General features: G+C 35.0%; 1 protein-coding gene across 3 annotated transcripts; it reads left to right on the top strand.

Annotated features, from left to right (window-relative positions):
• The first annotated feature begins 13809 nt into the window (after nucleotides 1–13809).
• Nucleotides 13810–20082, top strand: LOC113775712 (bZIP transcription factor TGA10). Of its 3 annotated transcripts, none has more exons than XM_027320696.1 (11): nucleotides 13810–14304; nucleotides 14512–14609; nucleotides 15148–15224; nucleotides 15339–15467; nucleotides 15649–15717; nucleotides 15828–15887; nucleotides 15983–16060; nucleotides 16206–16284; nucleotides 16352–16629; nucleotides 17357–17596; nucleotides 19724–20082. In XM_027320696.1, exons 1-11 carry the CDS (start codon nucleotides 13979–13981, stop codon nucleotides 19871–19873), a joined length of 1584 nt encoding a protein of 527 aa, XP_027176497.1. In that variant the 5' UTR covers nucleotides 13810–13978; the 3' UTR covers nucleotides 19874–20082. The 3 variants fall into 3 exon arrangements, with proteins under 3 accessions (XP_027176497.1, XP_027176500.1, XP_027176499.1); XM_027320699.1 differs by having other exon boundaries at nucleotides 16358–16629; XM_027320698.1 differs by having other exon boundaries at nucleotides 19219–19816.
• The last annotated feature ends 5153 nt before the right edge of the window (nucleotides 20083–25235 follow it).

Genomic DNA, 25235 nt, shown 5'->3' on the forward strand with positions numbered 1-25235 from the left:
GAAATTCTCTCCATGATTTTGTTAAACAAATTGTGCCCGACGATTTCTAATTAACTCGCGTGAAAAATGAAGCTAATTTTTGTAATCTTATCGACTAGTTTTGTCCACAAACCAACAAATTGTGCCAGACGATTTCTAATTAGCTCGTGTGAAAAATGAAGTTAGTTTTTGTAATCTTATCGACTAGTTTGTCCACAAACCAACAATAGTTGATCCCATGCTTATAGAAATACACCGAAATTTTTGAGCATGGGAACTCCTCAACAACACATGACAACAACATTTTATTTCTATTAATTGGGCACTCCATTTTTATTTGATTGCTTAGTAAAAATGAAAAGTGCCCTATAGGTATCAGCACATAGCTACAGTACCCCTTATGCCCTAAATCATGTAAAGGTTATTAAATTTTTTCTCTTGTTTCAGGGAAAAAAAAAAGGAATTAATATAGAAAAAACTGAAGTCTTATAACGTGCCAATTGTGTGTGTGGTGATACGACCAAATTGGAATCAGTTTCAACTTCACGTTGGGTCCGGACCAAGTCAATCAGTTGGACCCGGATCCAAAATTTTCTTATAGATCTCTTTATCCGGATTTGACCAGGAGCCATTAACGGGCTGGATATGAATTTATATATTCTGACCCGTTTTGAGCATTAGATTCGATTAATATAAGTATATAAATCTGTAAATAATGCATATTCGTTATAATTTGTTTCTGATCCACATTTTTTCTCTTGGGAGAAAAAGATGTCCTTTTTTTTTCTCCCCCTATGAATCAAGCAATCATTGGAATTTTCTCATCGTATTGTTACCATTTTATTAATAAAATTTGTGTAAAAATAGAATATAGAAACATTAAAAATTTGTTAGGTTGAATCGATTTTTACAAATTAAATATATCTAGCCCGAATCCATATCCAACAAAAACTAGTTTGCAAACTATTACTTGTTGAATTCGGGTATGGAATTACTTGGTTTTGGCCCAAACCTAATCCATTTACAGCTAGAGGTCTGGTGTTGTGTGCAGTTCAACTAAGCGCCCCAATTGGGCCAAGTCAACTCATCTTGAATTGGGTCACTAATTTTGAATTTTCAAAATATTAAACTAAATCTGCTAATCTAATTTGACCTCATTAGGGTCAATCCACGTTGTCACACCCTCAACTCCCATGCAAATTGTAGCTTTAGGATGCGTTTGATAAAATTGAAATCTAAAAATTGAAGTCTGAAATTTGAAATCTGAAGTTTGAATCTGTTAAGTTATTGAACTGTTAAACATTAAATCTAATACATTTGAGTGCATGTCACATTCAATGAGAAATGAATAGTTTATTACTTAATTTTAGGAGCAAGTTTTACCTACATAATTTACTGATACTTAATTAATTCAAATGTTCAATTTTTGGTTATCAAACTGTCTGAATATGTTTAAATTTGAATCTATTAAATTTAAGTGTTGAATTGGATTATCGAACAGGATCTTAGCAGCCACAATAACCTAGTCCTGTGCTGTATGACTCCCGTAATAACTTGTTCATGGGTTCCAAAAGAAGCTAATAAGGTCCGCACATTAGTTGGTGGATTTTGCCAAATCTAGCGATCAATCGGAGTTTTTATGAAATTTCTCTTCCGACTTTATTAGGAATTTTGCGCTGGACGATTTCTAGCTAGCTGTCTAGGCAATATGTGAGAATAAGAGCATATATACAGGTAAGAAGTTCTGGATCTTGATCCGCATAGGAAGGATTCAATGGTGTCGAATAGATTTGGAGATGGAATAGAGTTGTAGAAGACTTGTTGAAGAAAGGAGCAAGTTTGAGTTGAATAAGCTGTAAATGGCTCAGGGAATTCGAATCCACAATTGTAGCTCCATATATCCTCCCTTTACAGTCTTCCAAGTAGAATGTCAAAGATTTTTACATAAGCCAAGAAAACTGAGCTAAGTCCCAGGCCAATATTTCCAGGCTTTTTTTGACTAGCTTTTGATTTCAATGGACTAGATTTTGACCTTATCTTTTCTGAATCCTATTATTCAAACCATGGACCAAGAGACCCCTTGAATCAGTTCTCAATCAAAAGCTGGGTCCCTAAAAGCTTGTTGTACTACTAGTTTGTACACCTTTCAGGACGATTCTTCACTAATAATTTGAACTAGACACGGAGAATTCACAAAAATGTTTATTGGTCCAATCTGTATCTCGTCATATACCAAAATTCAATTATCAACTTATCCATTCTCCTGTTACTCTTTAACTACCAGCCCAGAGGCTGGTGGCAACCACCAAGTCCTTAAGGCTTAGTAGGATGGGAGGTTAAAGGTACAACCCTTATCTTTTACCAATTGGTACAATATGTGACTTTTTTAAAAAATTCAGACGGGTGTGTAGTACATCTGTCTGGTCCGATGGTGGTTCAGTCTCCATCAGTCCTCAAAAAAAAAAAAAAAAAAAAAAAGAAAATTCTTTCGTTACTCTTTAAAGTTGCCCGTGCTGTTTTGTCATGACCATTTTTTACCCAAGGAGAAAACATTTGTGACGCTGCACCACGTTAACTTTCCTAGCAAATTCAATTTATTGGGATACTAGACTTTTTTTTTTTTTTTTTGAAAAAAATGCAGTAGTTTATAGGGCAATCAAATATAACCTCCATTAATTGATTAGCAACGCTATAAACGGGGTGCTACTGTAAAGTGAATGCTTTTGTTCTCTATTTTGTTTTGTGTTTTGAGGCTACTGTTTAAGTTAAAGATTTATTTAATTTTTTATTTATTATAAAAATTGTTGTAATGTGATGTATGTGAGATAAAAAGATAATTAATGAAATACAAAAGATTAGTTGTGTATTGAAAATCTTTGAATAATTTCTTGCCAAATAATTCACATCCAAACAGAACCCCGATTAATAAATCTTCAACTGTCAAAGATCAAATCATTTTTTGAGCTCTGAAGGCAATGCAGATCTGGATCATTTAGTTAAACAATATTCTTTTGATAGAAATTAGAAACTAGAAGCATTCTTTTCTAATCCAACCTATTCTAGGTGTATAGACTGAATGATTCAAACCCCATACAGCCATACTTGGTAGGACTTGACCAGTTCGCGTCGGACAAAAAGTTCGATGAGGCTAAGTTTGGGCCTAAACATCTGGCTCAAAATAAATATGAGTCAAGTTTGGGCCTTATTAGGTTTGAACTCGATATTTATAGTCCTTTAATCTGCATATATATATATATAATTATATATAATATATCAAAATCTTAATACCTTATACTTATGTATCAAAATATATTAATATATATAAGAAATATTAATTATTCAAATTATGTCAAAAGATTTAGAAGATCATATCTTAGTACGAGCAAATTGAGAAGTTTTAAAGATGTATTGCCTATTGATCATGTTTTATTACTTTTTTTCATGTCCTTTAAACTAATTGGATATATTATTGTTAGAAAATTCTTGATTTATATACTTTTCAATGAACTGTTACTAGTTTGTGTATAGTTTTAATGTTGTGGTCTTGTGAATATTAAATTAGGTTTAGAACTTAATAGTTATAATAATTATATTAAGAAAATTAAGGAGTAACAAGTCAGGTTGAATTAAGCATAAATTAGGCTTATAGTCCGAATATTTTGTGAGTCAAATATAAATTTCATATTTATCAATCCGAAACTTATATCCGGAATCTCGAAAGTGGCATTGACTATATTAGTTGAGTCTGAAATTATTAAAACTCGACTCAGATGACCCGATTGACAGACCTATTATTTAGCTCTTGCAAGAAGCAAGTAAGAGCATAACAATGAATGTTTAACTCTCGAAAAATATTTAGATAGACCAACCTTGTAGATTAGGCGCTTTAAACAACTATTCCTTTCACATTTTATTTATACATTCTACAATGGAACAAATATTTAAAATACATTATTAATTTACAAAATCAAACCTACCCAAGTAATTGTCTTCAATTATAAGCTTACATCCATAAGATTTATCCACTTGTGTGAAATAAACATGGTTGCTAGACTGAGCCTGGTCAACCGGTCAAGGCACAAAAAGAAAGGAAAAAGAGAAAAAGAAAAAAAAAGACAGAGGAGAGGATTCCGCATTTAATGTGGTTGAAACAAACCTAAGAAAGCTCTTACAAAGGAGATGAGTATTTGCTATAATTAGAAAGTTTCAAAAGACGGGCCGGAGGTCCCACCTGTTGTGGGTGGATTCATAAAGCCCATATTGGACCCCCACTCCCCTTCAAAAAAAAAAAAAAAAAAAGCGCAAAATAAACTAAGGTTGAAAACCGATAAAAATTACCGAAACTAAAGAGGAGTTTGCTAAATTTAGCCTAATCTTTATCCACAACCCTCAGGGCTTCAACCAAAAAGCAAGGCTCCATAAATAACACATAACACATGCGAGAAATCTCCTTTTTATTTAGTTCTTAGATGCCTTAGCATGAGATTCTTCACCAAACCCTTTTGCCCTTATTGCTTGTTTTCCGTACCAAGTATTCATAAATGGGGGTTTGGATGTACCCAACTTATGGTTCCCCATCCCTCCAGCAAGCTTTAAGGTCTCGTACTAGCCAACCTCTTTATCTCTTTCTTTTAAATCTTCAAGTACCGGCGCCTTTTTTTTACATAGTATCTAATTATGGTATCCAAAGAATTTGAGCGAGAGAGATTTCTTTTGTTTCAGTCTTAGCCAATGTCAATTGACAAATCAATTCAAAGATTTATGTTATTCTTGAAACATTCTTCCTAGATTATTACACTGTTGATGTATTTAGTTACTTGATTAACTCTATTACGCTGCATTTAGTTTGATAGCAAGAACATATATATATATATATGTCAGCAGAGACAGCGTCACTTTCAAAAAGAGACATCAAGAGTGGTATTGTATATGGTGCCCTAAGGTTACTTGTGTTCTAAGAACACTAAGTGGTGGCGGCACGAAAAGTTGTAATCTAATCACCATTGGCAAAACCCACGCGAGAAATGAAGGAAGAAAATGCTATTACTTTTTTTCGTAGAAGTATTATCCACAATTCAATTATGTTGACTCGCTAAAAATTCGTCCATTAATAAGTACATTTGAGTTTGCAATAAACTTTGACGGGTCTACTGATCAATCACCAAAAATATGAACATCCAATGAAAAGATGAGGAAAAAAAATAAGAAAATAAGTACTCCGTGTTGAATGTTTAAGATGTGCTACAAGAAGGAGAGGCATGAGTGGTAATATCTGAATATACTCTCTCTTTGTTGGAGAAGTTATGATTACTTCTGAAAATCTTGCCCTTGACTTGAGAAACGCATAATTGTACACGGACCTAATGGTAAAAAAATTTCAAGATTAATTAAATTAAGGTGAAAAATTTGATTTCAAGTATTAGGTTGACTTTAAGAGATTGTGATGGTCAGCCAATAGCGTAAAGGTGTGGATGATACTAAGCAATCATATATTAGCTAAGGTCAAATGAGTACTATCATACGTGTTATTGTTGTTAAACAGTCGGCATCTGTCAAGTATTTCTTTAATAGGGTAAATTATGAGGGAATGGCAGCCAAGAGTTTTTTTTTAAAAAAAAGAAGAAGCATACACTTAATCTGATTTGACCTTCTGATTGCAGCAGCATCCCTGTCAATCTTCTTCCAAGGACAAGAAACCCATGGCAAATCTTTCCATTGTCGTAGGTACTATTCAAAAATCAACATACATCATGTTCTTCCGGACTGAGATATTGGTGTGAATAAAGCTCTTCAAACATTAATTGGTAGGTCTGAATGATTGGAGATACGTACAAAATTTTTTGAAGTTATATGCCAAATCTTAGCACTCCGGCCGATTATGTATTCAATAGGCATGATGACAAATGTCTAATTTTTGATTTTTTAGGAATATATAGGCTTATACCTTGGAGGGCTTTTCTCCTGAAAAGGAAGGGAAAGTAGAAGTCTACGCATAATTCAGCAATTAAATAAGTCTCCTCTTCATTGACCATTTGCACAATCATATGTTGTCATTGTCAACATGAAAACTAGGAGTTGCTCAATATTGACAGGGGATCCAAACTAATGTGTGGAGTTGTTCTAAAGCAACCTATGTTATTCCCTTTCTTTTTTAAAAATTAAAATGTCGTTCTAAATTTTGATCAAATTATGAGTTTTCTGTTATGACACAGGAAAAAACACCAAACAGGGAGGAGTGAAGGCTGTGAAAAATAGATCAAAATTTACAACCCTGCGTACACTTTCGGGTAAAAGACTAGTATGATACTGTCCCTCCTTATATATAGTAGAAAGGGTCTCAAATTATTCTTCAATGGAGCAAAACCGGACGAGGAAAGAAAAAAGTAAGAGTAAATGCTTAGTTGATCCTTGTATTATCTTTGTAATTATACCATATTATGATCCGTTTGTTACTTTGATTGTACATCATCACCTACAAATTCGAATGCATCTTGAGTCCAGCTTCGGTTCAATTGCTATATTACAGGGGAAGCTAATTAATTCTGCAGTACTTCATATCTTGCACATTTTTTCAGGTCAACTGTACTAGTATATAACGCAAGAAAAATCGAAATTCAGGATGAAGGATTAGGGATTTGGCTCCTCTCTTGGTGAAAGCATCTTTAGCAAAAAGATTCCTAAGTGTTTGAGAAAATAATATGTGTTTTAGAAGTGCATAAAATACTATATAAGCTCCACGATTTGTGATCGATCCACAATAATAAAGATGCAAAGGTAGTGATGCCAATACGAAAATCACGCTTAAACTTAATATTTGTAGAGCGGCCAAGTATATATAGATATATATCTTAACTTTCCTAGTCAACTCTGGGGGTATAATATCATACATATGCTTTTCTTGGATAAAAACTACAGCTTAAGATTTTGTATATGTTTACTTTGTCGGGCTAGACATGGGTACGAGGAGTTGGTGGAAAGTTAGCCACTTAATTAGCTATGTGAAGACCTGAAACACCTAAATGCTAACCTATTATGCATTCATGCACGCTTGTATACCTAACCCCAACATTTTGATTTTTGTTTCCCTTATACATATATATATATATATATTTCTCTAAACAAAATATAATCTAAAAAATAAGTGATAAACTATTCACTTATCACTTAATATGATATGCATTCAAATTCATCATATTTTCGTATTTAATAATTTAGTAACGTAACATATTCAGACTTCAAATTTCAAATAATTTTAATTTTGAGACTTCAATTTAATCAAACGCATCTTAAATTTCACACTGCAATGCTATTATAAGTCTACCACTTGTCTTACTAGGACAAATAAAATAAGATGCTTGCAAGGTAGAATAGAAAGTGCAACGTAAGTTGCGCTTGGGAGAAGGTTGACTATGCATATATACCTCTCCACAGAAAGTGTTTGTTCTTTGTTCTACTTCTCTCTCTGTCTCTCTTTAAATCTTTCTTTCTTCCTCTCGTTTCTATCTAAAAGAATATTTTACTGCTGTAAACTTCGTTTAGACAACGACTAACAAAATACTGTTATGCGTGCATACTTTTTGATAGCGATTCGCAGATGCATAATTTGTACCTCTAGTTATATTACGAAGGAAGTAATTGATAATTTTTTTTTTTACAGTTTGGTCAATCAGTATTATATCCGGATTCATTTGCCACCATGGATCTGTTGAACAGCCTATGCTTTTCTTTTAAGTTTTAGGATGTCACAGGAAAAATGACAATGATTCCCATAGCGACCTATATATATATATATATATAGCATTTATGATGAATATGATAAAATGCTACTTAACTACCTGCATAATACTGAAAGTATTATAAGAAACAGAAACCAAAGAAATTTCAAGCTTGCTATAAAATTGAACAGCCGGTAGCTAGGAATGCTGGAGTAGTACCAAGATCAACTTCAAAGCAATTAATATAGTTCATGTCCTAAGTAAATTATCACTGGCTTAAATAAAGCCTTCGCTAATAATTAAAGGCCAGATCTGCTACTGCAGAAAATGAGAAAGGAACTAAGCTAAGTGCATAAAAAAAATTATGGCCCCTTCTCCCTTTGGAATTATGGGATTATGTGAACAAAAAGGGAAAAGGAGCAATAATAAAATCTTGAAATAAAAATGCTTTTTTTCCCCAAAAATTTTTCACATTATAAAAGGGTTTTTTTTTTTTCAAATTCTCAATTGCAATGTGATTCAAGAAATTTGGATGATATTGTTGGTTACTTCATAATTCTATGCATTTTGTTTTCTTTTCTGATGATTTCTTATGGGTTTCTACAAGTCAACGTGGCATATGCTTCTTGAAAATAAGTGAATATAGATCCAAAAAGGGCTAAAGAGTAAAGATCACTATACGTTGAAGAGAGAACAAGATGTAGTTTAGAGCTTCGTTCACTCCTGTTCAAGGATTATTAGTACCAAGAGTTTGTATTATTCACAGGATAAACAAGAAGAAGGCTATTAATCATCCTTGAGCGGCATGATTTTCTTGTTTGACCTCTGATATAAATTTCACTTGCATCCAAGGTCTCAAGTTAGAATTTTGTTCCATCTTTCTCCCCATCACACCTCGGCCGCCGGCCACCGGGGAGGGGATTGGAAGGGAGGCCTTAGTTGAGGCTCCTGAGAAGCATCTCCAACTGCATGCTATCAGGATATAAGATTTCTGAAAGATTACAGCAGAAATTTCATGTTGCTGGGCATAATGCCTCAGCACGTTTTGAAAGATAGAGTAAAATCAGACCATAATCGGCGATAATGCCAATTATCAACAGTGATTTTTCCATATTATTATGGATGGGAATCCCATTTAGAGCATGTACAAAGAACTTGTGACTTTTGGTTGGAGAAAAAAATAGAGGCTGGAAACCCACTTTCTTCTTAATTCTACATAGGCCGCTTAAATGTCCCAATTTTATCTTTTTGTGCACCAATTCTTTTACAACAAGTGTCTATGAATCAATCAAGTTAATTACCTTTTCCTTAAGCTACATATAAAGTACCTTCTCAAAAAAAAAAAGAAAAAAGAAAATAAAAGTACATTGTCTAAAGGAAATATAAGAATTATAAAATGAGAGTCCCTTGTGTACGTGACTAGCTAAATAGTAAGAGTATCTGATTTCAAGAATTTCACTAAGATTTTCTTTGCATAATTAGTCCCCATTTAATCAAATTTCACATCCTTCACGCTTTTATCACCAGTATTGCTGGATGATTTGTCCTGTCTAACTGAGAACCGAATCAACCATAGTATCGAGTTAAAATATCCTCAAAAAGTTCTAAATCCAAAAATTAGTAAAATATGATGCGAATAAAAATGCAATGAACCAGTCATGGATCATGGTATGGTTTTCTGCCATTTGTTTGGTTGCTCTGTGCAAGTTTTAGAGAGGGAATGCCTAATAAGCTTGTTTCCAATCCGAGTTTGGAATTGCCCATTAGATCTCTTCATTAGCAGAATCCAGCAATAATACAGTGGAAGCACATGGTTTGGTGTAAACAAAGCACGCGGTTTGGTGTAAACAGTTTCTGTCATTTTTTTTTGAAAATTTCTATTTATCCTTTAAATAACAATTCACCAGTAACCGATTCTAACTCAACCACTAATATCATGCAATTAGTGAAATATATCCACCAACATAACCACTAATGCCACATAATTACCAAACTACAATTTACAATCTCATAAAAAAACTTCTACTCAACGACAAATCACAACCACATAAAAAATTTCTTTTCCATCTCCTTCATACGCATCATAAGCGAACTTTTTTTTTTTTCTATCTCTTATCATAAGATTTTAATCATCTAGATGATTGTAGAGTTCCATCTCAATGTAAAACCACATTTAGAAGAAAATTTTCTTTTTAAAAGATTCATTAATCAACCTAATTGCTTGATTTAATTTTTCATTTTCCTTTTATCATGTTTCGCTGTATTAACTTTTTTAGTTTTCTACTTCTAAATTTTGTTACCAAATAGGAGTTCTACATTCAATAGTTCAAATGAAGATTTTTTTTTTAATTATTGAATGCACACACATTAAGATTAAGTGTGCGTCAATCACTAGTTTAGATAAACATGGTGTATGGATCTACTTGTTATCTTATTTCATCCTAATAATATTTTTTCTTTCATTTTTCTTTTATGTGAAAAACGTCTTAAATTTTCTCGAGAATGTTTAGAATATGTAAATAATGCCACTAGGTTTCTATGTTCTAATTTTTCCGTAAATATATTTTGTTATTATGACATGTAACATCTATAAGAAAGACTGTTGTGCCCTTATTGATAAAGAAAAATGACAATCCCAAATGGAGGCACAAAAAAATACTTGATCATTTTTCCTTTTCTAAATAGATTGTTTTTTTCCCATTTGATCACTTTTTTTAAAATTGTTTTTGATTTCCAATATTTTCATATTCGTAGTTGTTGCCGAAAAGGGCCGCGAAAATTAAAAAAATCGCGGGAAAGGTGGGAGCTGGTATGATGTTGTCCCCACATTTGATTTGGACTAAAATGCTTTCTACCGTTAGATTAAAAAATTTACTCGTCTCGCCGGTCCCATCCTCCAACCTTCTCTTAAAATAAAACTGACACGTGTCCTTGGGGGCGGGGGTAAGTTATTCAGTCTTCCGAGACGAAACTGCCCCTGAATATACGGGTAACGGCTGCTAAGTCCACTATTCTGTTCAACACTTGTTGCCCTTTTTTTTTTTTTTTTTTTTTCCTTCCTTTTGGAAAAAAAGACAAGCTTATTTTTCTCACCGAGCGTGTTTGCATACAAAATTATCTCACATTTTTTATATCATAAATAAATATTTTAATTTACTTTTTATATTTTTAATAATACCTTCTTTTTGTACATTAATTTTAATCGATGGTTGGACCTCAAGCAAAAGAGCAAAAATGTTGAGAAGTCCACTATTCTGTTCAACACTTGTTGCCCTTTTTTTTTTTTTTTTCCTTCCTTTTGGAAAAAAAAGGACTAGCTTATTTTTCTCACCTAGCGTGTTTGCATACAAAATTATCTCACATTTTTTATATCATAAATAAATATTTTAATTTACTTTTTATATTTTTAATAATACCTTCTTTTTGTACATTAATTTTAATCGATGGTTGGACCTCAAGCAAAAGAGCAAAAATGTTGAGCTCTGGACAGGTGAGAGTAGAATCAGTAGATTCATTTGACTTTAGAAAGTCAAAGTAATTTTTTTGGGATTAATTTTTATACACTATCATTGCTAAATTTTTTTTTTAACACAAGCAAGTTTAGATGAATGCGACATTATTACCATGCAAATTTTAGTGTAAAAAAAGGAAGAGATACATTTTTTTTTTTAAAAGTATAAGTGAAAAAACTCAAATCGAATACTGTCACTTGAACACTTACAGCTTTACGTGAATATTCAAATGAGTGGTTGGAAGCCCGTAGCTTTGAGCCCTGACTACTAATGTTCATTGGTTTACTGTACTCTTGAGTTCATTAGACTAAATAGTCCATGTACATTGAAGCCACAAAGGTTTCTAATACAATTGACATGGAATATAACATGAATTGAATTCATTTCTTGTTAAGTAAAAATAATTCTCACATGGGGTTTGGTTTAAATTTGAGTTTGCCATTAAACTAAGGTGTAGTGAATTTAATTCAAATGTGAGAGTTCTATTAAACAGAGATGTAGTCGAAACAAATATTAAAATTTTTTTTTATGTAAGTAGGAGGTTTTGAATTTAGAACTTCTCATATGCACTTTCGCCCTCGTTATCATCCGACCCGTTACTCCTCCAAGAAATCCATTATAGTTGAAACGAACATGTTTAGGATTCGTTTACTTCATTTTCGAAATTCAGTGATGGTATGATGAAAGGTTGGCTACAAATGATTTTTTGGGATTGAAGTACATTGCAGGTACGCGAGTGCGTAAAATACAATCATATGGATATGAAACTAAGACACTTCTAAAATTCACTATCGTTCGGTGGAGTTGGAAGATTTACATTATTTTAAACCACAAAGAAAAGAAAACGTCGACTAATTGTTAATTATTCAGGCATTTCGGTTTCCTAAATTGCTCAATGACGCTTCTAATTTATTCTATTATCGTGATTCCCTTCTTCACTCATGTGGAAGATTTAAAGAATTCGAGGTTCTCTTATAGATTAGGGGCAAAAGTAAATGAATCAAAACCGTGAAAGTGATAAAATGAGAAGGTTATCAACAACTACATGTTAAAGCAGCACAAAGCTAAGAAAATCACCTCATCCTAGCCCAACAACAGGTAGATTCATACAAGACAACGCAGAAACATATATATGAGCGAATCACATAGTTTAGAGCGTTTCATATATACAACGTATTCTTTTACTTTCACATCCTAGTTCTTGTTTGTGCTTAACACAACTCAAAATTCTTGCACGACAAAATTTTAGAATCACTGAAATGATATCAACACAATCACCAAATTCTTTCGAATAAGGTTGTCTTTTGGACCAAATTGTCTCAAAACTGTATCACAGTAGCTATATATGATTGAAATCATTCAAAATTTTAGAAATTCAAAAATAGGCAGAAAACTAGGGATAATTTTAGTTTCTAATATTTTCAACAATCCAGAGAATTAAGAGGAAGGTGTCTTTTCCCAGGACTTCAGCAAACGAAAGGAGTAAACCATTATTTCAGTTTCATGTTCCTAATGCATTTTGAGGTTGCAGTTACTTGTACTAATTATGATTCTGGAAGAATGCATACCCTTGTAATTAATTCATCAATTCTACCTTAGGTTATTTTAATCCGATCGTTTACAAGTTTACAACCATGATTTTATACAGACGTTCGAGTTTGACATTGTCTGTGAGCACAAAAAATGTGCGAATCATGCTGTTGATTTCATGACTTCAAACAATTATTTCATAGTCAACCATTATGTCTCTCAAGTTGACAACACTAGAACGTAGACACTACTATTTAACCTTGTAATCCTACACTTTGCAGATACAATGCTCTAGATTTAGGGTTGGTGGCTGTCTAGCCGAGGAAGAAATTTTCAGCTGGCAAGTAGGCTAGAAACTATTCTATATATATATATATATATATATATCTTTTGCCTTCAATAAAAAAAATAAAATATCATGAAGCAAATTAAGTTCAATTACTGATGCTTTTCTTGTTTTTGTGTTTATTCTTCGAAACCTCAATAATATATATTGATCATCAACCAAGTCTCTCCCAACTAAAATATTAATGAGAGAGAAATGCCAAGGAAATTAAATAAAAGCAGAGTTGGGGATGGGAGAGTCTTAGAGGGTTGGAACACTCGAAGACTTGAAGCATATGGCAGCCTCCTGGCCGTTCTACGTGTAAGCCAGGAGGCTGCATGAGACTGTCAATAGTAAAAAGTGTGGCTGAAGGAGGGCATTCCTGTAAATTTAAACAACAAGAGATGAGCTGATCGGACAAGGAAGCCAAAAGAGGTTTTCCTTGGACAAACATTAGCAGTTTTTCTCCTAGTCTTCGGTGGTTTTGGTCCTTTTGGGGGGAGGGAGAGAGAGAGAGAGAGAGAAAGAGAAAGAGAGAAAGAAGTGTTCAAGTTTGGAGGATATGCTTAAACTTAAGACCGCTTTATCTGAAAATTTGGTTGCAGAAAGTCGTCTGGTTCGCTTAAAATAGCTTTGTCTTTTGCTTCATTTGCATTCAATTCTCCCTTGCTCTCTTCTGTCCTGTTTCTCAGTTTCTATCCTCTCCTCAACCTCTTGCGCTTCATTAATCCTAACCGACCCCTTTTCTCTCCTCCCTGTCGATCTCTTTTCTTCTCTTTTCACATCTTTAGAGCCATCCCTCTAGCTCTATTTAAACTACCGTTGGATCACTGCTATGGTCATCAGTCATCAGAGAAAGCATCTGATCATACATAATAGTAGCCTTTTAGGAAATTTCAGGGATTTTCGCTAGACTTATGGGGTTTGCAAGAGCTCTTGTTGAAACTTCAACTGAGCAAGAAAGCAAACTTTTTGTTGGAGGAGCTTCTAACTCCATTAACTCTTCTCCTTTCATGGCTTCTTCCAACAAAACCAACAACCACACTACTCAAATAGTGCTTGACCAACAACAACATCAATCACCAGTGCCATCACAGATTCATCCAAGTCATCATCAGCACCTTCATCAAGACCATCATGCTCATCATCATCAGCATCAGCATCAGCATCATCAGCAGAATATTAATCAGATTTCTTTTGGCATGATGCAATCATCTTCATCAGCCATTCCTGGCAACTTCATGTAACCCTTTTCTTGCTCCTAAATTCGTCAGAAAAACTCCCTCAAAAAACCCGTTTCTTACTTTTGGCTTTTTCTCTCCGTGTTTCCTTTTCTTTTCTTTTTTTCTTAGAAAATAAATCCCCCCCTTTTTTTTTAATTTTTGTTGCCTCTAATCATTTCTTGATCTTTTCTCTTTGTCTGGTCTCCTTCTGTCTGGGGTGTGAGCAGAAGCAAGGATACTGGAGCTTATGATTTGGGCGAATTAGATCAAGCCCTTTTTCTTTACCTGGATGGCCAAGAACCCTCGGCAATTCAAGAGCAAAGACGTGAGCTCCCATCTTTTGTTTTTTAAGTCTAAAATTTTTTCCTTAACCTTCAAAATGATCTAGCTCCTTTCATTTCTTTCTAATTTTATGCCTACTCCTTAAAGATTCTCTTGGGGAATACTCTTGGTCATGAGGAAAGTGTGTTCAGGGATCAAATCTGACTGTACTTTCTTTGACCAGATCCTCTGAGCTGAAAAATTTTCCAGTTTTCAAGAAACAATGCTGTTTTCTATTACGTGTCCTTTTGGTTTCAATTGATTTCTTGGGGTTGGACCACGACATGTAACAAACTCTTTGAACTACTACATGATTTTCCTGCAAATTTCTGCTCGTACCTCTAAAGGGTACAAATCAAAATTAAAAAAAAAATATTCCTTTCACTCTCTTTGCTTGCAAAGAGTTCAAAATGCATGACCAATTGCAGCTCTCTTGTCCTTTCTGACCCTTGTATCGGGATTTCATCCTTTCTTATCATATCTTTCCCTGAAATAATTTCCAAAAATTTATCCTCAATTTAATGCTTATGATGCGCGTGCAGAGAACTCCGGGATGAGGCCTCCAACTCTAAACATTTTCCCTTCTCAGCCCATGCATGTAGACCCCTCATCAGCAAAGGTATCATTCCGTTAAAAGATGTCTCTTTTACTTGTTCTCATCAACTTTGACATTGTATATCTTAATTAATTGGGTTCGCTTGTTAATTAGTTGTTGATACTAATTTTTTGGTAGGCAAGTACCGGATTAGTTTCCAATTCTCCATCTAGCAGCGGTTCCAAGAGATCATCTGAGCCGTCCATGGAGTTATCAAACCCCAGAAATGATGTTGCTTCTGCACCTGAACCAGCAAAAGCTGTAAAGGTGGGACTTAATTAACTAAGTACAGATCGAGCTAGTCAATATACTATCTGATATGCCGGCAAATGATTGATTTGTTAGTTTCTTGTAGACTCAGATTTTGGGGGGGTTTCACTTTCATTATTTTAATCTTTCTTTTCATTATTCTTGATTGTCATAATTCTTTTGATTATTGTCGTTGCAGCGTGAGGGAAACCGCAGAGGTCCAACTTCAAGTTCAGAGCAAGAAGGACCAAAGACACCAGATCCTAAGGTAACCGCTTTCTCTTTTTTGGTGAAATCTATCCCTACTTGTCCCCCACTATTTAATATATTGTACCATAGCTGATAGAGTTCTCAATTTATATTTTATTTCTACCACAGACACTGAGGAGGCTTGCTCAGAATAGGGAGGCAGCCAGGAAAAGCAGACTTAGGAAAAAGGTCAGTCCACTCCAAGATTAGTATGTTTATCCAAAATAAAGGTATACATTTACCACAAAACTAATCAGTTTTTTTTTTTGCTTGATCTATCACAGGCTTATGTTCAGCAGCTAGAGTCAAGCAGGATCAAACTTACTCAATTAGAACAGGAAATACAAAGAGCTAGATCTCAAGTAAGAAATACTACATTTCTCTCTAATAAATGTAGCTATTAGAAGAGTGCATCTTTTATCTTTCTTTCTTGCACTCAATTCACTATATAAAATGCTATATTCAAGTGACCCCAGCATTTTTTTAATGTTTTCATTTTTTTTCCAGGGAATTTACTTTGGTGGAGCTTCTGCCCTTCTAGGTGGTGACCAATCCATGCCTGCTCCTATGGGCAACATAAGTTCAGGTATATTAGAGCCATATATTTTCATAATTTACTTTGGTAACAGATTTAGTTCAATACATTTTCTCAGTTGCAGATGCTACCGTCTTCGACATGGAGTATTCACGATGGCTGGAGGAGCATCACCGCCTAATGTGCGAACTTCGAAATGCAGTGCAGGAGCACTTACCTGAAAACGAGCTCAGGCTTTTCGTCGACAACTGTTTGGCTCACTATGACGAGGTGATGAATCTCAAAAGCATGATCGCCAAATCTGACGTTTTTCATCTTGTTTCCGGCATGTGGAAGACTCCTGCCGAGAGATGCTTCATGTGGATGGGAGGTTTTCGCCCATCGGAGCTCATCAAGGTATCTGTATATATGTATATATATATATACACGAAAACCCTTTTCTCGGAACTAGGTTTTACGTAATAAAAAGTTAATAAAACGAAAAAAGACCATGCAAACCCTAGCTAGAAACCTTTCATACGGCTAAAAACAAAATGGGCTCGATTTATTTAACTTTTTATGCTTTCTAAAAACAAGTTTTGATTTATTCCAACTTCTTTTATATTCTTGAAAAATTGTCTTCGACCCGACAAGGGTTTTAGAGGTAGTGAAGGAAAGGTTAACATTGGTGAGATCGGGGAGGAATATAGTACTAAATAGACACGATGAGACACTTCACAAGGAATGTAAAATGTTGTTTAAGGGCACGGAGCAAGTTGTCGGTGTGATCGTAAAGAGGATCACCATCATGTAATATCAAAGAATGACGAGAAGGTATCGTGATGCTTTCCTTTGTAAGTTCTTGTTAGGTATTATTCCCAACTCAGCTATAAAGCCCATGTCTGTTACTCACCATTATAATTCCAGTCTTTGTCTCTCATTTGCATTAGAAACAAAGATGATGCATACTTGCACGGCTCTTTAGCTATATATTAACAAGGCTTTTCTTCCAGACATGTTATCTTTCTGAGACAATTAAACAACAAATTTGTACAAAAAATATTTGGATTATTGTTAATGTATGATGAGGTAATGGTGGTGGATTAACTAATCTTTTTGTTTTTTTTGGCTTGTTTTAATGTAGATAATAATGAGCCAAATTGAGCCATTAACAGAACAGCAACTCCTGGCAATATGTGGATTACAGCAGTCAACACAGGAAGCTGAAGAAGCCCTCTCTCAAGGACTTGAAGCTCTTAATCAGTCCCTCTCAGACACCATTGCTTCTGATGCCCTGAGCTGCCCTTCGAACATGGCTAACTACATGGGCCAAATGGCTCTAGCCATGAACAAACTCTCCACCCTTGAAGGTTTTGTTAGACAGGTATCCAACGTTAAACATTAAACTCCCCCCCCCCCCCACACCCCACCACAAGATAACTGTAACACAATTTTCTATTCAATCACAAACATGCATGCTTATGTATACATATACTAATTGGTTAATCACATCACGTAATAAGTCATTCTTCCCTAGATTAAAATAGGTACACTGAATATAATGTAGTATATACTTTAGAAAAAATTAATGCATACAAGCTACTAATTACATAGCAAAAGAGGGTATACAGCATGCATTTTGAAGTGATGACGTTGAAAGTTTTTTTTGTGGGGTCGTAATCGTAGAGGACAAGAATCTGCCCATTGCTTGGGTTGGGAGACCTGCTCCAACTGATGACCAACTCTCCTCTTCCCTCCAGCTCATACATGGACTAACAGGAGTAAATATTATGGCAGGATTATGTACTTAAACCGTAGAATCCTTAAAGTAACTATACCTTAAGATGGTTTGGGTCAAGGAGGAATCTCGCACGTTGGATTTGATTAAGTTAAGGTCCACCCTGATGTTACATGCACGTATATGTCTTAGCTAAAGAGAGTAAGTCAGGGTCCCATCTCTCTGGGTCACATCTCACATGGGTGTTGGGGTTTTCTGATCGAACATCCTGCGGTCCACATTGTGTGGGTACACTCGAAAGTCTGTGACCGTGACCCTGTCCTTCTGTGAAGTAGTTGCTTCCTCCTGTTTGACGCATCAGGCCATCTCTCTATCGAGTCTAAACCACATTTCTTCTTTTTTTTTTTTGCAAACAATAATTTTTCTCTATTGAGTCTAGGCATAGTTTGTCAAACACACGAACCCGATATTCTTTTCTAAGAGATTCACCAATTTTTGGAGTAGTATTTGGATGATAAATGAGTGGAAAAGTAATTAAATTGTTTAATTTTAAAGATTGGAAACTATAAGCTAAGGAGGCACAACTTTTCAAGTTCGCAGGCCTTTATGCAACTACATGAATTTCTGTAGAAAAAGTGTGGCTGCGGAAATTTATGTGAATGGCGTAGGCTGATTGCTTAAAGATTAAGATCCCATTTGATAGAGATAAAAATTTTCCCAATATTCCTATGTGATGTCACATGGTCATCATCATTCCTAGCAATCATGTTTTAGAGAAAAGGACCTGCAGGAAACTTAAGAGTCATTGAATATATTAATCATCTGCTTGATGAAATTCTTTTACTCGTCTGCTAGGCATTAAACTTGGTTTCTGTTTTGAGTCCGTTTCAGGAACTAGTCCAAATTTGCATTGTCATTCTCAAAGTTCACATTTATGGTGTATTTTGTCAGATGAAATGTTTCTTGGTCATGCACGTGCAACTAATGATATAGGGACTGCAAAACAGAAAATGAAACGTATTGGGAGACTCTTATAGATTAGAGAAATAGTACTAAATGTATGTCAACGAAGTCTAAAATTCTAAATCATTTTGAATATTACAACTGATGAAAAGTTTTCTTAGAATGATCCCCATGAGATTTTCTAGTTCTAGTTTTTTCCTTTTTCTCATTCACATCTCATATTGATTATCACATGGTTCTTACGAATAAACTCTATAGAACAGTATCCTTGCTATTCTTGGTTTCCCATATTATTACCCTTACAGCGTTGTTCAGACCAGCTGCAAGATCCCAGTCCCTGTCTAAACTGCTACAGTAAGCAAATGGGGAGAAAAAGAGAGGATTGGTTACACTTTCAAGTGATTTTTGAATGTAGCACCAGATCAACTCTGCACTGGTCAAAACAATGGAAGTAAATAAATTCCACATGTCCCAATTTCAACCGGTGTGTTCTGGACCAATCAAGAAATTCAAAAGGCGGGGTGGCCGGAAAGATTATGAGGGTCTCTAAAGATTTTCTATACTCATGTCAAATGTTAAGACTTCTGCCCAGTTAAGATTACTCCATTACCAACCCAAGATGCAGATGGAAGATGCCTTCTCTTTTATATTTTTCATCCTCCAAAAGTCAACATACATGCATGAGTACATTTTGTAACTTGTTGTTGCTGTTACTTAATTTCTATGTAGTTTTGTTTTGACAAAAGACAGAAGGAAAAAAAAAAAGAAAAAGAAGTCGGCTCTAATATTCAAGGTGTCATTCATTTTCAGGCTGATAATCTGAGGCACCAAACAATTCATCGCCTGCATCAGATCCTGACAACCCGTCAAGCTGCAAGGTGTTTTCTGGCTATAGCCGAGTATTTCCATCGCCTCCGTGCTCTCAGCTCTCTTTGGTTGGCTCGTCCTAGGCAGGAATAAGAAGGGAAGGGAAAAAAGAAAAAGAAACCCTAGCTAGTCATCACCCATCTTAGGATGTTCAGCTTTTTATCTATTTCATGAAAAATATTTAATGTTTCTAAATTTTGTCATTTTCGATAGAGATGTATAGAGTACTATAGATAGACAAAATTAAGGTGGCTAGCTAGTTTTTAAATTACAATAGTAGAAGCAAACTCTTTTTGTACCTAGCTTGGTGTTTTTCTCTTTCTGTGGTTTGCTTTTGTCTTTGTTTTCGTCCTTGGTCATGATAATTAAAACGTTAATCATGATTTAGCAGCCATCTCTGACGGAGAAGTGAGAACCAATGATGTTTGGCTTGAAGAAAATCATGCATGATTAGGGAACAACAGGTGGTTGAGATGTGTTGTTTTACTGCCATATGTTGGAGTGCTTGAGGGCAACTTCTTTGGTCAAGATTGACAAAGGGGAGAATAGATCAATGAGGATTAAACTCAAGTACTTGGACTATGGACGTAGAAAAAAGATCACATACCACCAATTGCACTTACCCTTGCCTCGACTTTGTCTTACCATTGGATTTGGTAGGTTATTACTTGTTCACATGGAACTTAAAAGTCCATTATGATCCATTGAAAACTTATGGATAAAATTCTTTACAATAATAGTTTCTGGTAATTAATTTGTCGAAGGTTGCGGTAATAATCCAATGATACTTTGATCATTCAGTTTAATTAGGGGCAGTGGCGCATCAAAATTTTTTCAATTTGGAAGACTATTAAACTATGAAAGAATAGTTAAGGAAGCTGGTTAGTTGAAACGAGGTATCTCAGTCATGGATTAGTTAAAACGTTATGAGGAGGGACGTACTATTGCTTGCAAAATATAGAGAGAATATGGAAACTTCACACATAGGGTTGGTAGTTGGTAGACTAAATTCAAGGTCTCTCTCTCTCTCTCTCTCACACACACACACACAGAGAGAAACATCCACTCTTGTTCACCTCGTATTTTATGATGGCATTTCATACATCTAAGTTTGTGGGGTGTGTCTGCATACACAAGATGAAGAAGCAACAATATGGACTTACATTTGTGGAAATTCATCGGGCAAAATAGCTAGCTAGCCTTTTTATTCTTGGGAAGCATGCTCTTTACACAAGAATTTTAATAGGCAAAACAATTATATGCAGCAAGAAAAATAAAAACTTTAGAAACTAAATTATTTGAGTATGTATTTGATAGACGAGATTTTGTACAAATCCTTAGAAAAGACGCATGCCCAAAACGAATCACAACAATCTTGAGCAGGTCAATTTTTGGTTTTCCATCGGCATTTTGTACGTATTTGGGGGAATCATCATCAGCATTGATTAATACAATAAACACGTTAGGTATCAAAATCCATTGAGCTTAATTATAATAGGCTTTGCAGTCAGGCCTAAAAGGAAAAGTAGGCTTGAATCTTGTTCTTGATTTTACCATTTCCAACCAGAGTGATTTTTGACATACGAACATTGGCAAGAAAATTTTGCTTGTTTAGTCAATTTCATCAAGGGTAACATGCGAGATTGAATTAAACAAAGACATATGGCTGCTTCTTGATGAAAAGTGTTTGGAATTGAAACAAAACCCTACAAAATTTTGGTTAAGTAAAGAGTATTTATTCATGTGGAATTGTATGCGATTCTCCAGTTAAATTTCCTTTTACCTTTTTCCTAGGCTGGCGAAAGCTTTGTATTGTCTAGGTTGCCTTTTCTTCGATGTCAATTCAGTATGGTATATGTACCAGAACTTCAAAACCACTTTACTATATTTGAGTAGTATGAAAGCAAAATAAACACATTTTGACGAAAGAATCATGGGCTTTAGACTTTCCCAAAACTTCTAGAGATAAAGTTCTTTCACACTTCATAATCTTTATAATTTTTTCAGGGAAAGCAATTAAAACTGTTTCGCTAGAAAGTGGCAATTTCGACTCATCATCTTGCCTCTAATTCAAAGACTACCAAGAAATGGCACTATTCTTAGTTAAAGGTTGGAATTTGACTTCCTTTAAATTTCCTTTCGCCAAAAGTCTACTAATTAGATCAATGTGGTACTGTCATTGGTATTTGCACAACCTCTATATCTATATATATATATATACACACACATATATAAAAGATAATCAATAGTATTTTTTTGTTTGTCCTTTTGATGATTCGACTCTGTAATCTTCGATTATTAGTGAAAAATATTTTACTAATTAGACAGTACTTCGTTATGATAATCTATATATATATTGTAGAAGGTAAGATGGACCATTTGTTACCACAAATGTAGAGGCGAAATTGGGCATCATAGATATTTGACGCTAGATGTCTCAAAATCGGTTTCCAAAACACTTTGCAACAATTTAGCCCCCAAAAAACAAAAATCGTGTTGAAAAAAAATCTCAATATTTGATTCCAAATCATCATCCTCTCCAACATTACCCATAACAAAGTGCAAGGTTTTTTTTGGGCCAAAGCCCAGAAAGTTACGACAAGCAGATCCAATAGAATTACATCTGCAGCTGCCGCTGAGCCCATGACCTTGACACCTTCCACAAATCCAGCAGTCGGAGCCATAACTTTTTGCACAACTGCTCCAGGTGCTGGACTAGTTTGTTCCTATATTAGAGCTTCACTTTTGGATCTAGGCAATATGCTATAGCAATATAGTTGAATTTATTAAAATCAAAGTTTGAGCCAGGTGCTGCTGGTCAGCTGGTGGTTAATTTCTTATCCATGCTAGTGGAAGTGTTTGCTTTTCAAATGGCGGAAGTGTTTCTTACTTTGTCTATATAAAAAATGCTTCTTTATGGTTCTTTGAGGACTATGAGTGATACTACCTCAAAATTATCAAGCAGAGTTCTTACGTTTACTGGATTTCTCTTGACCTGATTAGGTTTCCTCTCTCTCCTCTAGTATAGGAGTAGGAGTAGTTGAAGTATAAAATTTACCAGTGATGATTCATCGGGTTCTCTTTGACTTGTTTAGATCTTCCCTCCCTCTAGTATAGGAGTAGAAGTAGTTGTATCTATCGTATCGAAAAAAAAAAAAAAGAGTTTTAAGCCAGGTGTTGGTCGGTTGGTGGTTAATTTTGTTAGGACCAGGCACGGAACAAACAACTATTGAGACATCAAGTGTACAACAATTTAATGAGGAATAAGTCACAAGTATGAAGATAAATGACACACAATATTTAACGTGGTTCGGTTCCATCATTGAGCCTACATCCACGGAGAGAAACTCGTTCTTTATTATGAGAGGAAAGCCCTATACAAGAATACAATTTGAACCCAAATTCAACCCTTGTATACCATATCTCATCTTTTAAGAACCCTCTTTCACACCCCATATATAAGACTACATGATACCCTCTTGTGTGCCCTTATGTGTCTTTGTAGTATGCCAACCTACCTATTTATAGAGAACATTACTGCCAAAAAATCAAATAACAATTGAAAACCAATACTATTTTCTAAACTCATATAGAGTAGAAAATAGCATCTAACTAAATAGAGCTTTACCTGACTACTATTTCAAATAACTAAAACCAATTAGGAAACTAGTTACTTCCACACAAAACACGAAATCTACCTAAAAGAAATTAAGCCAATTTCCTAACAAATCTCCACCTTGGCGAAAATTTCTTTTAGTAACCATTTGCCTTCAACTACCAAAAATATGGTACCAAACTACACACCCGAATCAATACAGTCCTGATACCAAATTGATTCAATCGGCAAATGAACATGTGTAGTTGCCCCCGAGTTTAACCTCCTGTTAACTCGCGAGAAGGTGTCTCAATTCACCATCCCCTTTGCAGGATTTCTTCTCACCACCACTTGCAATTTGGGATCCCCTTCTGTGAGTTCTAACCCTAACCATTGAGGCAACCAAGTGGTAAAATCACCATACTTCTTCCCATCCTCAGGACTGTCTCACCACGTGTGATTTCTAAGACTCCACGTAAAACGAAAAATTCGTAACTGTCAGAGTCTTCTGGCGCATGAAAATTAGATCTCCTTGTTTCTTTAGGACACTTGCCACACCACCCAAAAAACATAATCGAAATCTAAAAATCACCGGGATGAAGTATCAACCGTTGAAGGTGTGAGAAAGTCTCCACCGATTCATGTCCAAAATCAACATTGGACTCCATCTTTTTCTTGACCCTTGAATCACCTGCTTAGATTCACCATCAAGTATTTTCATACTTTTCGACTTCCTATCCTTTACCATCAATACTTTTTGCCAAGCCATTGAAACAAGAATACCACTCATTAAATCGTTCAATTATTAACAGCCATCAATCCACTTGATCTCAATAATTAACTAGGATCCAACCATGAACTTTGCTCTATTACCCAGTCTCACAACCAGGCTCTGATACCACTTGTTGGGCTCTGAGAGAGCCAAACTCGGGGAGAATTTAACCATGAGTTAGAATGGGAACCACAACCATGGGTTTGACACCATATCCAACCCAAAATCTTAAGGCATTGGGTTTATGGATCATTCCCACTTATATGTTTTTCATTCTACTCATCTCTTTCCGATGTGGGATATTGATTTACACTTGATATCCCAACAAGTGGTATCAGAGCAGATGGTTATGCTGGGCAGTGACTCCAGGATAAAAAGCCAGTGAGAGTGGTAAGGCGTGGCTTGAATAAGAGCGGGGAAAAAAAAATCATGCAGACCTGTAGTGAGGCAAGGGCATGTGGACTCTTGAGCAAGAATCGTACACTCCAGATTGAAATGGGCTTGATGGAGTGAATGGGTTAGGGAGAAAGGTCCGATGTGGAAGAGATTCACAATTGAGGGGGAGATTGTTGGGATATCAAGTGTGAATCAATATCCCATGTAGACACTAAATTTTTACTCTTTTTTGTTTTAATTATCTCAAAATTTTATCTTAAACATTTTTTAAGCATTTTGGACATCAAATCTTTTAATTTTATTCATTTTTGCTTATTTGTCTGTTAATTTTAAGATTTTTTGAAAAAAGAGAATTGCTCACAAAAAAAAAACATTCTTTAAATTTTTAGATTCAAATTAGGAAGGTTTGTTGTTTATTTTGTTAAAAAAAAAAGAAAAAAAGAAGGAAACCCGCACGCGGGTTTTAGACTGATTAAGAGATTCTGAAAAAGAAAAAAGAAAGCTGCGCACGCAGCATTACAGAAGCATGAAGAAATCGGAGGGCTCATGTTTTTGGGTAAAACTAACTCTTCATCCTCACCTTTGAGGTGAGGGTTTAGGGGCTTAGGGATTCCTATAAAAGGAGGAGCCGCAGCCAAGATGAAGGGAGAGGGTCTGGACGGCTAGATTTTGAGATAGAGAGAGAGCTGGAG

This window comes from Coffea eugenioides, chromosome 6 (genome assembly GCF_003713205.1).
Source record: "Coffea eugenioides isolate CCC68of chromosome 6, Ceug_1.0, whole genome shotgun sequence".
Classification (NCBI taxonomy): Eukaryota; Viridiplantae; Streptophyta; class Magnoliopsida; order Gentianales; family Rubiaceae; genus Coffea; species Coffea eugenioides.